At 42.4% G+C, this 18,472-nt stretch overlaps 1 protein-coding gene across 1 annotated transcript in view; it reads left to right on the top strand.

Annotated features, from left to right (window-relative positions):
• Positions 1 to 18,472, top strand: part of TDO2 (tryptophan 2,3-dioxygenase) — a 46,887-nt gene that overhangs the window by 3,723 nt on the left and 24,692 nt on the right. Inside the window, exons 3-5 of the mRNA XM_030191611.1 lie at positions 6,670 to 6,760; positions 11,274 to 11,344; positions 12,801 to 12,928. Coding sequence (XP_030047471.1) covers positions 6,670 to 6,760; positions 11,274 to 11,344; positions 12,801 to 12,928 — 290 coding nt within the window. The remainder of the gene's footprint in view (positions 1 to 6,669; positions 6,761 to 11,273; positions 11,345 to 12,800; positions 12,929 to 18,472) is intronic.

Genomic DNA, 18,472 nt, shown 5'->3' with positions numbered 1-18,472 from the left:
AGTTTATATGTTCGAAAGAACAGATTACATGTTCCAGGGGAAATACAGGTTACATGTACAGAGTCGTTCAATGCAAATGTGTCAGATCCAAGTTCGTTTCGTGTTCAGATCAGTTAAGAATTCATGGTTATAGGGGAATTGTCCTACTAGTTGCGTGGCTGATAAAGTTATTGGTGTGGGAAAGTTGAGAATTTTCTCTTCAAAGTGTCTGGCCAGTTTTTATGCTGGTGGGGGTTTGTTTTTTTCCTGTTGTTAGGGTGTTTATGAGCTTGTAAAGTTTCTTTGTGTCTTTGTGATCTGGGCCTAGCTGTTCTTTGTAGAACTTTCTTTTGGCTTGTCATTTTTGTTTTTGTATTTTCTTTGTGCATCTTTCTATGTGCTAATAGTGGAGTCATTTTTGTTTTTTCTCCAATTCCGCTCATATTTTCTGCATTGAATTTTTAGTTCTTTCATGTCTTCATTGTACCATGGGACAACTTTTCATTGTTGTATGGTTTGAGATTTTATGGAGGCTATTGTGCCTCGTACAGTGGTACATCTGTTGCCCCATTCTGTTATGAAGTCTGTGGAATCTGTTTGTGGTGACCATTGGTCGTCGTATATGGAGGATCAAAATATGGTTGGATCGACCTTTCTTCATGATTTATATAGGGTTTTTTTGTTGTGTTGGGCTGATCCCTTGCTCCTTCCAGTAGAGGGTCATGTTTAGCCTGAAGTGGTCAAACCAGGGGTTTTCTGAGGCTCGTTGATTATCAGTTTGCCAGAATCCTTTTAAAATTTTTTTGTTTATTGTATAAAGTTTCTTATGGATTGGCACCATCTTATTTGGTAAATTGTTTTGTATTATTCAGTTCAGTAAAACTTCTTGATTGATAAATTTATTTGTTTTTCCTTCTGTTAAGGGTAAGAGAAGAATGAGATATGTAGACTCTGTTTGTTTTCAGGCAACCAAGTTAGGTAAAGAAGTTTCTCCTTTGATATTACAGGCTCAGGGTTATTTGGATTTTAGATGTCAGCTTAAGACTTACTTGTTTTGAAAATTTGTAAGGAATTAATTGTGTCTAACTTTTAGGATTGTATTTTTTTATGATTGTCTTTTTATTATAAAATGTATATCTTGGCTTCTTCATTTTTTAAAAATTTGTAATCCACATTGAACTGCAAGGTTTTGCGGAATATAAAAATAAACTTATGTTATTAGTTTGTATTTTATTATGATTTTAGATTCATGACTAGCTTACATATTTCAATTGATATGTAGTATATCAAATATAATAAACCATAATTGACATAATCCTCTCGATTTTATATAGTGCGCCTAGAGATCTGTGCCAAAATCCAGGTGTATTCTATAGCAATATGTGTAACTTGATTGGCTTAACAAGCTAATCAATGCTGATAACAGCTCTTAACAAGAAATAATGAGCAGTAATTAGCAATCATTAGAATTTATGCACACAACTCACTAAGCGTATTATGTAACGCAGTGTTCCTAACTTCTAACACGTTCAGGCAAAAATGGGCATGGTTATGGGTGCGGAAATGAGCGTTTCATTGGGCACTCCTAAATTTATGAGCACAGTTATAAAATATGGCCCAGTGTGCCTAAATCTATGCACCAGGATTTATACTGTGTTTTTGTTGGTATAAATGGAGGTGTGAAGTTTTAGGCACTGATATATCAACTAAGTGTATTCTAAATACCACACCTAAATCTAGGTGCCGATTATAGAATATGCTTAGTCAGCATTGATTTCTGCACTGATTTTTTAGGCACCAATTATTTATTTAGATTTTGCTCACACCTTTTTCAGTAGTAGCTCAAACTGAGTTACATTCAGGTACACTAGATATTTCTCTGTCCCAGGAGGGCTCACAATCTAAGTCTGTACCCGAGGCAGTAGAGGGTTAAGTGACTTGCCCAAGATCACAAGGAGCAGCAGTGGGATTTGAACCGGCCACCTGTAGAATGCAAGACTGGTGCTCTATCCACTAAGCCACTCCTCCATTCCACTCTACCATATATAGAATCTCCCCCAATGTGGGTTAATTCATAGCTTAATGTGCATTACCATGATTTAGGGGCCCTATTATCACACAACGGTAAAAAGGTGGCCTTAGTGTACCCTTATATGGGTCATTTCCATGCACGAAGATCATTTTTTCCACTGGGGTAAAATGGCCAAGTTCTTTATTTTCTAAAGAATTTTTCCATTAGCATGTGAGCCCTTACTGCTACTTATTTTGTAGGTGGTAGGGACTCATGGACTAAACCTGTGTTAATCGGTTAGTGTATGGCAATGCCCACACACTAACCAATAAGTGCAGATCATAAGTACATAGTATTGCCACACTGGGACAGACCAATGGTCCATCAAGCCCAGCATCCTGTCTCTAACAGTGGCCAATCCAGGTCACAAATACCTGGTAAGATCCCAACATGCCCACTGTCCACCCCCCACACTTAAAAAGAAAACTTTTTAAGTGCACGGGCAGCGCACACACATCCAAAAATGACTGTAGGATGTCTCAGTGCACTCCATGGTAAAAGCCATGTTTTGCTGCGGCGAACACGTGTCAGTGCTTACTGCTGCTTTGTAAAAGGGCCCCTTAGCATGCGCTATATTTTTTAGGATATACTATCAAACTGAGGGGTCCTTCTGCTAAAGGGCATTACGTGGAGGGGCATAATCGAACGAAAACGTCTATCTCCATGGGCGTTTATCTCCAAGAATGGGTCCGTGAAGGGGCGGACCGAACTGTATTTTCGCAAAAAATAGACGTCCATGTTTTATTCGACAATTTGTGAGCTGGGCGTTTTTGTTTTTCAGCGATAATGGAAAATGAAAGCGCCTAGCTCAAAAACGAATAAATCCAAGGCATTTGTTCGTGGGAGGGGCCAGGATTCGTAGTGCACTGGTCCCCATCACATGCCAGGACACCAACCGGGCACCCTAGGGGGCACTTTTACAAAAACAAAAAAAAAGGTAAAAGAGCTCCCAGGTGCATAGCACCCTTCCCTTGTGTGTTGAGCCCCCCAAATCTCCCTCAAAACCCACTGCCCACAAGTCTACACCATAATTATAGCCCTAAGGGGTGAAGGGGGGCACCTACATGTGGGTACAGTGGGTTTGGGGGGGTTGGACGACTAAGCATTAAGCAGCACAATTGTAACAGGTAGGGGGGAGATGGGCCTGGGTCCACCTGCCTGAAGTCCACTGCACCCCCTAACAACTGCTCCAGGGACCTGCATACTGCTGCCAGGGAGGTGGGTATGACATTTGATGGTGAAAATAAAAAGTTGTGAAACATCATTTTTTTGTGGTGGGAGGGGGTTAGTGACCACTGGGGGAGTCAGGGGAGATCATCCCCGATTCCCTCTGATGGTCATCTGGTCATTTAGAGCACTTTTTTGGGACCTGTTCGTGTGAAAAAAGGGTCCAACAAAAGTGTCCTAAATGTTCGCTAAAAACGCTTTTATTTTTTCGATTATCGCCCTAACGCGTACATCTCTCCTCAGCCGATAACCACGCCCCAGTTCCACCTTCGCCACACCTCTGACACGCCCCCATCAACTTTGTCCACATCCGCGACGGAGTGCAGTTGAAAACGTCCAAAATCGGCTTTCGATTATACCGATTTATTCGTTTTTGTGAGATAAACGTCTATCTCCCGATTTGGGTCGAAATCTAGGCGTTTTTCTCTTTCGATTATAAGGTGGATAGTAACATAGTAGATGACGGCAGAAAAAGACCTGCACGATCCATCCAGTCTGCCCAACAAGATAAACTCATATGTGCCACTTTTTGTGTATACCCTACTTTGATTTGTATCTGTCATTTTCAGGGCACAGACCATATAAGTCTGCCCAGCACTATCCCTGCCTCCCAACCACTGGCTCTGGCACAGACCGCATAAGTCTGCCCAGCACTATCCCCGCCTCCCAACCACCAGCCCCGCCTCCCACCACCGGCTCTGCCACCCAATCTCGGCTAAGCTTCTGAGGATCCATTCCCTCGGAACAGGATTCCTTTATGCCCTAATATTGGTTGTAACCTGTTTTTTGGCATGCTGCACAAAGGGGTCCTTTTAGTAAGGTGCGCTAACAGATTTAGAGCGTGCTAACGATTAACGTGTGCTAAATGATGAGACATCCATAGGAATATACTGCTGGATTCTATATTGCGTGCCTAGAGATCCGGGCGAAAATCGGCATGGATTCTATAACAATGCGCATAACTTAACAAGCTAATGAGTTCTGATAACAGCACTTAATAATGAGCAATAATTGGCACTGATTAGAATTTACATGCACAACTCATTAAGGGCTCTGTTTACTAAGCTGCATTATAGGCACGTTAATGTTTTTAATGCGCGTTAATCATGTAAGCACATTAGCTGTGTACGCGCCTACAATATCTCTATAGGAGCCTACATGGTTAGTGTGCATGGTAATTGTAGGCGTGTTAAAAATGCTAATGCGCCTTAGTAAACAGGGTCCTAAGTGTGTTCTATAACGAAGTGCGCTGAAGTTCTAATGTGCAAAGTTCAAAAAGAGCATGGCTATGGGTGGGGAAATGGCTGTTTCATGGGTGTTCCAAAATTTATGCACCTAGTTATGGAATATGGCCCAGCGCACCTAAATCTACACACTGGGATTTATGCCACATTTTCATTGGTGTAAATGAATGCACATAGTTTTAGGCGCTGAGCAGAGAATGACATGGAGACAAAGTTTGTCCCCCGTCCCCATGAGTTCTGTCTCCGTCCCCACCCTGTCCCTGCAGGTTCTGTCTCCATCCCCGCCCTAACCCCGCAGGCCCTGTCTCCATCCCCGCCCCATCCTCGCAAGTTCTGTCCCTGTCCCGTCCCCGTGGGCTCTGTCCTCATCTACAGAAGCCTTGAACACTTATGATTTTATATTTAAATCTTTTTATTAAAGTATAAAAGGGAACAAATATGCTGTGCAACTGTTGTGTATAAATGACAAATAGAAAACAACAATAGCAATGAGCAGCTATAATAGCCCTCATTCCCACCACCACCACCCTCTACCCTTCCAACTAGAAAATGACATGGGGACAAAATTTGTTCCCATCCCTGTGGGCTCTGTCCCCATCCCCGCCCCATCCCCGTGGGATCTGTCCCCGTCCTCACCCTGCAAGCTCTGTCCCCGTCCCCATCCCGGTGGTTACTGTGGTTCCCCATCCCCATGTCATTCTCTAGCGCTGAGACACCAACTAGGCATATTCTATAATCGGCACCTAAATCTAAGTGCCGATTATAGAATATGCTTAGTCGGCACTAATATATAGAATCTCCCCCATAATAGGCACCTTATCATTTAGCGCACCTTAGTAAAAGGGCTTCAAAATGTGTTAACGATTTGTAGAACTTTAGTTTGCGCTATCTTCCTTGATAGGTATTTTTTTAAAGCAATTTTATGAGAGGGCATGCCATGGGCAGAGAGTGAGCATGAAAATGTTAACCACACAGCGCATTTGCAATTAGCGCATGCTAACTGGTTAATGCAGAGTTTATTTTTTTATTTGTTGTATTTGTATCTCACATTTTCCCACCCATTTGCAGGCTCAATGTGGCTTACAGTGTTTCGTCATGGCAGTCGCCATTACAGAGTGAAAGGTATCAAATTGGTGTTACATAGAGAAAATAATGGCACATTAGGATTAGGCAATTAAGCAAACAGATGTTGGAAGAAAACAGTTCAGAATATAGGTAAAGTGGTGATATGTTATGATTACAATTATTGATCATTGTGGTATGCCTTGTTGAAGAGGTACGTCTTCAGAGATTTACGAAAGTTAATTAGTTCGTAAATAGTTTTTAGGTTAAGTGGCACTGCATTCCATAGCTGCGTACTCATGTAGGAAAAGCTAGACGCATGTGTTAGTCTGTATTTTAGTCCTTTACAACTGGGGAAGTGAAGATTGAGGAATGTGCGGGATGATCTTTTAGCGTTCCTGGGTGGTAAGTCAACCAGGTCTGACATGTAGGCCGGGGCATCTCCGTGAATGATTTTATGAACTAAAGTGCAGACCTTGAACGCGATACGTTCTTTGAGTGGAAGCCAGTGTAAATTTTCTCTTAGGGGTTTTGCACGTTCATATTTTGTTTTCCCAAATATGAGTCTGGCTGCAGTGTTCTGGGCTGTCTGAAATTTCTTGATGATTTGCTCTTTACAACCAGTGTAGAGTGCATTGCAGTAGTCTAGGTGACTCAGCACCATTGACTGTACCAGGTTACAAAAGATGATCCTTGGGAAGAAGGGTCTTACTCTTTTAAGCTTCCACATTGAATGGAACATCTTCTTGGTTATATTCTTCACATGACTTTCTAGTGTCATGCTAACTGGTTAATGCAGAGTTAACACGGGAGTACCTAGCACCCCCTAAATATGAGGTGGTAAGTGCTTCCACATTAACTTTTATCAGGTAACGTGCGCTAATGCAAACGTTAGCACACGACCTAAAAACAAAGGTAATTGAAAAATGCCTTAAATACCGCCGTGTTAGAAATGGGCTTAGTGTGTGGAAAGTCCAATATTAAAATGGAATTGAGAATCACATAATTTCTCTTACAATAAGTTCTGTGCTAATTGTGGACTTGATCACAGGAGATCTCAACTACACCTCCTTCTTTCTTTTAAAGCTTGACAAAATACTCTCTGCTCAAGAACTTCAGAGTGAGCTAAAAGGAAACAAGATCCATGACGAACACCTATTTATTGTCACACATCAAGGTAAGGAACAGCAACATCTGGAATGTAATCTCAACAATATAATAATTTGATGCAATGAACAACTTTGAAATAACATTGCTTTTACCATTAAGGGGTCTTCTTACTAAGCTGCGGTAGAAAGTGGCCTTAGCGCACCTTTACGCAGATTTTTCCCACTTGCTAAAATGGCCAAGTTTCTATTTTTCCTTGAGTAACGTGGTACGTTAGCTTTGTTAGACCACTTTTAAAGATAATAAATAGAAATAAAACAAAACATAGGAAAGAAAATTAGATGATACCTTTTTTATTGGACTAACTTAATACATTTTTTAGCTTTCAAAGGTAACCCTTCTTCTTCAGATCAGAAATGAGCAAATGCTGACACACAAAAGCATTCCAATGACAGTCTCACAGGAAGAGGGTGGGGTGGGTTAGGGTGGGTGAGAGACAGGAAGAGATGGATGGGTGATAAGAGGGTGACAAAGCAGTACAATTTTATGGTTTATAATGGGATAGAAAACTCAGATCTTCATTAAGTCCTGTCTGGTGGGTAGCAAAATGTTTAATCATTTTGACTTAAGGTCTTACATTCCTGCGTTGTCTTAACATTTCCTTTAAATATTCTCACCATAAAATCACTGATGCCCTGTTCTGGTTTTGTAAAATGCCATCCCACCTGGCATTGCAATGTTTAATATGATGTCTGTATAATTGATTCTCATCTTTAGCATTTGGCTTGTCTCTCCAATATAGCACCCTTCATCACATTTTTTTTTTGCATTGAGTTATATATACCACATTTGAAGATGAGCATGTGAAGGATCCCCTTATCCTGAATGTTTTTCCCATGGGAGTGACTGTGGGATCCTGTGAGATGTGTTGGCACAGGTTGCAGCTTGGTATATTGCAGGGACATGTGCCATTCTCTTCTTTTTAAGTTTGTATTGGGAGCTTGCTTTTCACTAATTAGTGTTTCAAATTAGGTGGCTGTCGGAAGGCTATTATTATTTTTTTCCTTTAATGGTCATTCACATATGTCCAGGAAGTAGAAGTGGGCCAAAGAATCTTCACAGCCTGAGGTCGATAACATATAGTAACATAGTAAATGACAGCAGATAAAGACCTGAGCGGTCCATCCAGTCTGCCCAACAAGATAAACTCATTTTACATGGAATGTGATATTTTATATGCATATCCGAGTTTGATTTGTCCCTGCCTTTCTCAGGGCACAGACCGTAGAAGTCCGCCCTGCACCGGTTTTATTCTCCAAATACCGGCGTCGCCACCCAATGTCCGCTAAGATTCCATAGATCCATTCCTTCTAAACAGGATTCCTTTGTGTTTATCCCACGCATGTTTGAATTACATTACCGTTTTCATCTCCACCACCTCCTGTGGGAGAGCATTCCACGTATCCACCACCCTCTCCGTGAAAAAATACTTCCTGATATTACTCCTGAATCTGCCCCCCTTCAACCTCAATTCATGTCCTCTAGTTCTACCACCTTCCCATCTCCGGAAAAGGTTCGTATGCGGATTAATACCTTTCAAATATTTGAATGTCTGTATCGTGTCATCCCTATTTCTCCTTTCTTCCAAGGCATGTTCAGGTCGGCAAGTCTCTCCTCGTACGGTTTGCAACACAAATCCCTTTTTGTAGCTTTTCTTTGCACCACTTCCAGTCTTTTTACATCTTTAGCCAGATACGGTCTCCAAAACTGAACACAATACTCCAAGTAGGGCCTCACCAATGACTTGTAGAGGGGCATCAACACCTCCTTTCTTCTGCTGGTTATACCCTTCTCTCAGATCTTAGCATCCAGTGGACAGCACACTTATCAGGGTGTTCATGAGAGGTTGGCAAATAGATGCAACCATGCCTCTCAAAAGGAAGTCATCAACCACCATTTCTTACCCTTCCATTTCTTAGTGCAGTGTTTGCTACTCCTCCAATTTTGGAATTTATAAGTTCCAGTTCCTTCTCTTCCTTGGGATGTTTTCTTCTCTTCAACATCCAGGACTGCACAGCAATTCTTCAGCTCAAGGGAAGATGCATTCAGGGTATGGAGTTTAGTGACTGCTGTAGTTCGGGTCCAGTTATCATCTGGACCAATAGTTTTTGGTTGGTATTTTTTTTAAATCTTTGAATTTTTTGAACTGTGATTAGTTTAGACTTATTTTTTTGTTGGAGTTCTCCCTTTCTTGCATTCAAGAACAGACATTTGATTTTTCAATACAAAGTTATCCATGTAATTTACAGAATACTGTGTCTCCAGAATTTAGGTATAGCCACTTACACCAGCCTGATGGCTGATGTACGTGCTCGTGCCTGTTATACACGTGTATCTCACCTGTTACACTAGTATTCTACTAAGTGCCTAGTTATAGAACTGCCCTCCACATTGATAGTACCATGAAAATTCCATCTAGGGGGGAAGTTATCAATGTGGGCTACTGTTAAATTGGGTTATTTTACCACAAGTTGTGTTATTTTAGCACAGGGTCTCATTGCATAAAATGGGACCTTTTCTAAAATAATCCTGTGGTCAGTGGTCTCCACATATATTCAGCACAACTGACTATGGAGGGGAGTTATCAATGTGAGCGATCATTAAGACGTTATTTTACTGTTAACTCCAGTTGTTGGTAACTAGGCCTCACCTATGGTAAAATAGCTTGAGTTAGAGGTAAAATAAAACATTTTTATGGCAGCCCATGTTGATAACTATGACCCTAACGCCCCTAATTTTATATATGGTGCTCAAAATTGTGCATTCAAATTTGGGTGCATACCCAATTTGCTTGCAGAATTTCATTGATAAATGAGCCAATTAGTGTTGATAATTCTGTGCTAATAATCAATTATCAGTGCTAATTGGCATTCATTGAGATTTGCATGCACATGTTTATACACCAGGATCTGTACATAAATTTCGGGGCCCTTTTACAAAGCGGCGGTAAATCCAACATGAGCTTACTGCTTGCTAAAAGGAAAATACCGCTAGGCTTCCGCAGCAGCCCCACGGTAGTTCCCACCCCCAATGCATGCCATTTCCAGTGCTACAAAAATATTTTAATTTTTGTAGCAGGGGTGTGTACCCAGTGGTATCGCAGCACTGCCCGGTTATCACCAGGGTAGCGCGGGAGCCCTTACCGCCACCTCAATGGGTAGTGGTAAGTGTTCCCACCCAAAATGTGCGCAAGGCAAGTGCTTCACTTGGCGCATGTCCATTTCTTTTTTTTTAAACTTGCCTTTTAGCCACTGCAGTAAAAAGGGAGCCTCAGCGCAGGCCTCCTTTTGCCTCAGCTTTGTAAAAGGATCCCTCTCTGAGTGGATCCAAAAAGGGGCCACAGTCATGGGAGGGGCATGGGCAGATCAGGGGCATGGCCAGACTTCGGCGGCAGGGGGGTCCAGAGCCTGAGGTGAGGGGGCACATTTTAGCCCCCCCCCCCGATGCCGCTGACACCCCACGCCATTTTGACTGCCGCCACCACATCCATTAACTTTGACCCCCCCGCCGACGACCCTCTCGACCCCCCTCCCGCCGCCAACCCTCCCCCGCCGCCACCGCCGCCGTGGGCTACCTTTGCTGGCGGGGGACCCCAACCCCCGCCAGCCGAGGTCCTCTTCTTCCGGCGCAGGACGTCAGACTCACAGAAACAGAATGAAGCCTTGCAGATCAGCCAGCAACGCGGCCGCTGGCTGATCTGCAAGGCTTTGTTCTGTTTCTGTGAGTCTGATGCTAGCTGATCTGCAAGGTTTCGTTCTGTTTCTGTGTGTCTAACGTCCTGCACGTCAGACTCACAGAAACAGAACAAAGCCTTGCGCTGGAAGAAGAGGACCTCGGCTGGCGGGGGTTGGGGTCCCCTGCCAGCAAAGGTAGCCCACAGCGGCGGCAGGGGAGGGATCAGGGCATTCCTGGAATTTCAGGGGAGCTGCGCCTAATTTTAGTGTGACAATTTACACTAGGTTTCGATTGGTGTAAATCATCATGCCCTAAATTGGGTGCAGATCCTGGTGCCAAACACTAGTCTATAAACAGTGCCCAACTTTGACTGCCATTTATAGAATGGCATTTAGTGCAAATTTTTATCAGTGCCCAAATTCGGGCGCCATTTGCAGAATTGAGTCCTATATGTGTAGTGATGCTGAAAATATGCTTTTTCTTGTAAATACCACAGCCAGCATTTTATAAAAAGTGCAGGATGACATGGCTGAATATCGGGCCACTAATATTTAGGTTACAAAAGCAGAACAAAGCAAAACAAAAACTGCCTCTTACTGCCTACATTTTCCATCAATAAACTGAGAATCAAAAATAACGCAGAAGACTACTTGACCAGCAATGTAAACATATTACTTTTTTTAAAAATCAGGCAAAGCGTTTAAAGCAAAACTCAAGGAAAATCCTCAGCTGGTTTTGAGCCCTTCATGGTAGGCCACATATCGTCTCCGGCAGCTAATCAGTTCCTTTCCCATAAATTGTTCTATTTTCTGTAAATAATCATAGTAACAATGACTTTCTTGTTCCAGCTTATGAATTATGGTTCAAACAGATCCTATGGGAATTAGATTCTGTTCGGGAGATTTTTCAGAATGGCCATGTAAGTAATCTGCAAATTGGAACAGCAATGGCTAATTTTGTATCTTTCACTTTTGTAAATTGGTTGGTAGAAAGAAATCAGTAATAAATCTTTAAGGCTTGATTTATCTCTGGAAGTCTGGGGCTGCATGAGAAAAATGGAAGCCAAATACTTGGTTCATCCAAATACCTTCTATGCTAAAAGGGGTTATTGGACATACTATTCAATGAGTATTGAAAAACAAACGTACAAGGGCCTGAATAAAAATATTCAGAGTACACAGGAGGCTGAGCTAATCTGTATGCTATATTTTCAGTCTACACTTTCAAACCCATGAAAATTATCAGTCTATTCAACCACCATGGTTGGCAATTTTTTAAATGCCAGCTTTGGCAGTTAAAATCTAGATATTTGGACGCTGCTTTATGGATTGCGGCCAGCTCTGAATATCAGGATAAAATGGCAAGCAGCAACCCTATGGGGGTCTTTTACTAAGGTGTGCTCACGTTTTCAGCACTCGCTAGAATTGGGCACGCGCTAAACGTCAGAGACACCAATGCATTTCTATGGGCGTCTCTAATGTTTAGTGAGCGCCCAATTTAATGCGCGCTAAAAATATGAGCGCACCTTAGTAAAAAAAAACCAAAAACCTTTGTGAATAGTTTCAACAGTGTTTGCTGATGAATTAATCATCTGTCACCAAAGTTCTTTAATAACTCTAGAGTAAGTGATCAATAATTACAGTATATCATGCTTGATAGTATCAGCTAGAGGCCATTGACTTATTCTATCCAAGGCACATGGGTCTTGTTAGGCAAACGAACCGGATAGAAACAGAAACACAAGCAGAATAAGCACAAAGGAACAGTGCAGTGGCCCACCGATGGAAAAGAAATGAAAACCAAAATCAAAGGAAGCCAATTTTATCTTTCCTTGTGACTCTGGGCAAGTCACTTAACCCTCCATTGCCCCAGGTACAAATAAGTACCTGTATACAATATGTAAGCCACATTGAGCCTGCCATGAGTGGGAAAGCGTGGGGTACAAATGTAAAAAAAAAACAAAAAACCTGCATTTTTCCCCTTCATTGAGTTCTTTTTTGTTAGAGATATTGTAAACCGCTGTGATAGCTTGCGATCGACTGCGGTATATCAAACGAAAGAAACTTGAACTTACGAGACCTGACACAGGTGTTTCAGCAGGCTACCTGCATCAGGAGTCAGATAGTCTTCTCAGAAACGCACAGCTTTCAGTATTAATTGCACAGTGTATATATAGTCGATAACAATAGTGAACTAATATGTTTGTCTCTTCATTAGTCAGAGAAATATTTTCTGTCTGGGGGCACTGCATTCTTCCTTTGCACATGAGTCTTGTAGGACAAGCCCTATAGTATATTGTGCATCTTCATTGCAAATGTTCTAAATATTTATTACTTCACTGCTAATATAATTTGCTTATTTTCTATTCCTCTAAGGTGAGAGATGAGAGGAACATGCTTAAAGTCATTAGCAGAATTCATCGTATTTCCATGATTCTGAAATTACTGGTGGAACAATTTTCAGTTCTGGAAACAATGACGGCACTGGACTTCTTTGACTTCAGGTATACATTACAGATGTGTATATTTCAACAATGGATATGTGTGTTTAAGGAAGGAGTTATCAATATGGGTTACCATTAAGATGGGTTATTTTACCACCAGTCTTGCCATTTTAGCAAAGGGTCCAATTTTATGCAGTGAGACCCTGTGTTAAAATAGCATGACTGGTGATAAAAATAACCCAGCTTAACAGTAGCCCACATTGATAACTTTTCCCCTTAGTGTTGGTGATAGAGAGCTTTTCAGAAAGAAGTTTATAGAACATTAATTAATTAATGGAAACACTTTTAAAACAGAGAATAGTAACATATTTGGAATCCAATGGATTACAGGATCGGACGCAACATGGTTTCACTTGAGGCAGGTCTTGCCAGAGAAATCTGATTCATTTCTTTGACTGGGTGACCAGAGAGTTGGATCAAAGGAGAGGGCTAGATTTGGTGTGTTTAGATTTTAACAAAGCCTTTGACACGGTTCCACATAGATGACTAATAAATAAACTGAGTGCTCTCAGTATGTGCCCTAAAGTGACTGACTGGGTTAGGAACTGGTTGAGTGGAAGGTGACAGAGGGTAGTGGTAAATGGAGCTCACTTTGAGGAAAAGGATGTTCCAAGTGGTGTGTGTTGCAAGGTGATAATGCCCTTGTATAAGTTACTGGTGAGACCTCATTTAGGGGTCCTTTTACCAAACAGTGGTAAAAAGTGGCCTTAGTATGCCCTCACATGGGTCTTTCTTCCACGCTAAGGTCATTTTGGGGATTAATGGCCATTCGATAATTTTGCAATCAGCGCATGGCCATTAAAATAGATTGTGTGAGCCCTTATTGCTGCTCATTATGTAGGTGGTAAGTGCTCACGTGCTAAGCACATGCTAATTGATTTAGTTCCGCTAACTGATTAGTGCAGAACATGCCCATTCTTGCCCCAGACATGCCCCCTGTGCCAAAACACAAATTTCATTTTTTAGCACATGCATCGCGTGCACACATCCAGAAATGATCACAAGACGCCTCATTTTTTTTGCTGCAGTAAGCCTCTCTCTCTCTCTCTCTGTCTCTTCTCCTCCATCTGGTCTCTTTGTATCTCCTTGGTTCTCTTCCCCCATCATTACTCCATCATTTTCTCTCTTTCTCTCTCTATCTCTTCTCCTCCATCATTATCCCATTCTCTCTCTCTCTCTCTCTCTCTCTCTCTCTCTCTCTCACACTCTTCTCCACGATCATTACCCCATTCTGTCTCTGTGGGTGTCTCTTGTCCATCATTACCTCATTCTTTGTCTCTTCTCTATCATTACCATGTGCTCTCTTTCTCTGTGTCTCTTTGCCATTATCACCCCATTCTCTCTCTCTCTCTCCTTTTCTCTCTATGACTCTTCTATCCCATCTAGCATTACCCCACCTCTCTCTCTCTCGCTCTCTCTTTCTTTACCCCTCCCCATCCAACATTGCCTGCTTTCTCTCTCTTCCTCCCTCCTGTCCACTCGCTGGCTCACTCACACTTTTGTAGTGTTCCCTTTGTGCAGGCTAGAATAAATCAGCAATTAAAAGACATGTGAAGATGAGTGAGACCAGTTTCCTGTACATGCTGTTGCTAGCTCTGTCGGCCATGCCCCTTCGAGTGGGAAGTTTATATCAGAGGGGGCATGACCGGCAGAGCTAGCAGTGGGCATGCAGGGAACTGGTCCCACATTTCTCTTCATATGGCTATTACTGCTGCTGCTGGACCTTGGAGGACAATAGGCCTTGCTGTGGTTGTAGCGGGACTTGGGAGAGAGGGAAAGTTCACAAGTGGAGCTAGGGAGGCTTAGCCTCCCCAAGCCTCTTATATGGGGCACCTATGCAATAGTCAGTACATAGAGCAGCTACTAAAATGGTCAGGGGTCTTCATCATAAAGCGTATAGGGACAGACTTAAAATCTCAATATGTATACTTTGGAAGAAAGGTGGGAGATATGATACAGATGTTTAAATACCTAAATGGCATAAATGTACAGGAGGTGAATCTCTTTCAATTGAAAGGAAGTTCTGGAATGAGGAGGCATATGATGAAGTTGAAAGGGGATAGACTCAGACGTAATCTGAGGAAATACTTCTTCATGGAAAGAGTGGTGAATTCGTGGAATGGCCTCCCAGTGGCGGTGGTAGAGATGAAAATTGTATCTGTATTCAAGAAAGCTTGAGACAAGTACACAGCATCTCTAAGGGAGTGAAAGAGAGAGTAGATGGCATGGATAGGCAGACTGGATGGATTATATGATCTTTATCTGCTTTCATTTTCCTATGTTTCAATTTGTTCTCACCTTGGGTTTGTTTAAAGAATTGCTAAAACTGTAAGGGCTCATTTTCAAAACAGAAAAATGTCCAAAAAATGGCACAAAGCGTCAGATTGATTTTTTTTTTTTTTTGTAAAAAAGTTTGCAGGGGCCTCTTATATGGGGCACCTATGATGGAGTCAACTCATTTAAAATACATTTTTCTATGCAGTTCATCTATATCTCAATGGGGTGTGTTGGAGGCATGTTTTGGGTGGGACTAGGGTGGTCTTACAATTTGGACATTTTTCTGTGATAATGGAACATTGTTAAAATGTCCAGGGCGTAACACATTTTTGACTAGACCTGTTTCAATAATAACTAAGTGCCAAAAAGTGCCAAAACTGACTGGATGACCACTGGAAACATTTATTTATTTATTATTTGTTATATTTGTACCCCACATTTTCCTACCTATTTGCAGGCTCAATGTGGCTTGCATAATACTGTAAAGGCATTCACCAGTCGGTTGATAACAAATACAAGGCTGTATTGTGGTCAAATGAGGTAGGTGTGTGTTAGGCACCTTGAAGGTCGAAGGGGATGAAGATTGTATATTGTCCATTACAATCACTGGCTGTGCTGTGTTGCTGGGTGTTTGGATTTATGTTGGATTGGTGGGGTAAGCCTTTTTGAAGAGGTTGGTTTTTAGTGATTTTCTGAAGTTTAGATGGTCATGAATTATTTTTACAGCTTTTGGGTGTCCATTCCATAGTTGTGCGCTTACGTAGGAGAAGCTGAATGCGTAAGTTGTTTTGTATTTAAGTCCTTTGCAATTTGGGTAGTGTAAGTTTAGGTATGATCGTGATGGTCCGATTCTGCTTCTGGTTGGTAGATCTATGAGGTCTGTCATGTATCCTGGGACTACGCCGTAGATAATTTTGTGGACAAAGGCATGGCCCTCCTTAATCTACCAGTGTACAATGATCTCCTCCCACCCCCTAATAGTTGAAAGTGACAGTACATACCAGGCTGTATAACAGCTGCAGATGTAATGGCCATTTCCCTTAGAGCAGCAAGCAGGTCCCTGGAGTAGCCTAGTGGTTGGTGCAGTGGACTGTAGAGAGGGAGACCCAGACCTATATTCCACTCTAACTAGTAAACTTGTGGTGGAAAGTGTGAGTGCCCCAAATATCACAAAATACCTACTGAACTCACATATAGGTGACACCTGCAGGTATAAGGGCTATTGTAGTGGTGAACAGTTGGATACAGTAAATGTTTTGCTACTCCTGAAGGGCTTACAATATAATATAAGGGTTTATGATGTGATGTATACCTGAGACAATGTATGTGAAGTTCATTGAAGTTCCCCCTAGACTGTCCCACTGCTCTGCTGGGATGACCAGTCTAGTAAGTTTGTTTTGTGTGTTTTTCCCTTGGACATTTTTTGTTTGAAAATGGCCCTTAAAGAAAGACACACTGAGCACAAAAACATCTAAAATAGGGTGGGTTTTGAACCAAAAAGATAGACATTTTTCTAGTTTGAAAATGACCATGGTTGGCACTGGATTTTTGGACATTTTTTTGCAAAACATATAAAATTGTTCTGTTTTGAGGTAGTGTTCCCTTGGACCATAGCAGCAGGTCAGATTGTGGAAGACAGATCAACCCCCCCCCCCCCCCCAAGTCCACAAAGGAAAGCAACAGCAGAGAGCTGGCACAGCTGGAACTCTAGAGATAGACTAAGGAGGATCTCAGGAGCATGGCTCTGGCAGGAACCAGGAACAAGGCTTGGCTTACGTGGAACAAGGCTTGACTTTGGCTGGAACCAGGAACAAGGCTTGGCTTGACAGGAACCAGGAACAAGTCTTGGCTTTGGCTAGAACCAGGAACAAGGCTCTCAGGAACAAGGTTAGGCTTCACGGGAACCAGGAACAAAGCTAGGCTTCTCAAGAACTAGGAACAAGGCTTTCAGGAACAAGGCTCTAAGAAACAGGGCTTGGCTTTGGCTGGAACCAGGAACAAGGCTTTTAGGAACAAGGCTTCACTTTGGCTGGAACCAGGAACAAGGCTCTCAGAAACAAGGATTAGCTTGATAGGAACCAGGAACAAGGCTTGGCTTTGGCTGAAACCAGAAACAAAGCTTTCAGGAACAAGGCTCAGTTTGACAGGAACCAGGAAAAAGGCTTGGCTTTGGCTGGAACCAGGAACAAGGCTTTCAGGAAGAATGCTCTGAGGAACAAGGCTTTCTCATTGAGAAGGCATTGGACACAGGGTTGAGTTTCCGTAAAAGTGCTCAGATCTGATGACACCCAGGTGCGCCCCTCCTCTGACATACGCTCTTGGCTTCAATCCAGGAATCAGAGCTTGCGCATGCTCCCCAAGAGATGGCGTGGATGGTTATGGAAGGATGCCGCCTTTGTGAATCTGCATGGTTGGGGCAGCACCCCATCATGTCCTTGACCAGCGGCCCTGGAGGAAGAAGTGTGTCGGACCAGGAGCAGTCATGGTAGGACTGTGACAATCAGATTTGGATGTTATATTGAAAATACCTCTCTACACATGTACATTTCTGTTAAGGATGGTCAGTATAACCATGATCCTGTTTTGATCTTGATCTTTTGCTAAGCAAGTTTAAAGTATGTTCTGTATTATTATATCAATAATGTTATAATAATACTTGGACTGAGGAGTGGCCTAGTGGTTAGCGCACTGGTCTTGTAAGCTGGAGGTGGCCGATTCAAATCCCACTGCTGCTCCATGTGATCTTGGGCAAGTCACTTAACCTTCCATTGCCTCAGGTACAAACTTAGATTGTGAGCCCTCCTGCAACAGAGAAATATCCAGAATACCTGCATGCAGCTCACCTTGAGCTACTACTGAAAAAGGTGTGAGCAAAATCTAAATAAATAAACTTGAATGTTGCTAGCAGGTTATGATTTTGACCAAGTGCTACCTTCTCCAGTGTCCTTTTCAGTAGCAGATGATTATGATGCTTGGTAAATTTAAATTCAAGAATGAATTTAGGGGCCGTTTTACTAAAGTAAGCTAGGCAGGTAACATGCAAATTGACATGTATTAAATGCTACTGCAGAAATGCGGTAACTCCTTTTGCATTAGTTCTACAATTAGCAGGGCCAGTCTTAGGCAGAGGTGACCAAGGCGGCCGCATAGAGCCCCGTGCTTAAGGGGGCCCTACGCGGCGCACCTCAACTCTGCCTCTCCGAGCCCCGCTCGCTCGGACCGCATCATCATGATCCCACGCTCACTCCGGACCGCATCATCATGATC

This window comes from Microcaecilia unicolor, chromosome 2 (assembly GCF_901765095.1).
Source record: "Microcaecilia unicolor chromosome 2, aMicUni1.1, whole genome shotgun sequence".
Classification (NCBI taxonomy): domain Eukaryota; kingdom Metazoa; phylum Chordata; class Amphibia; order Gymnophiona; family Siphonopidae; genus Microcaecilia; species Microcaecilia unicolor.
This window is presented reverse-complemented; position numbering and strand designations above follow the sequence as displayed.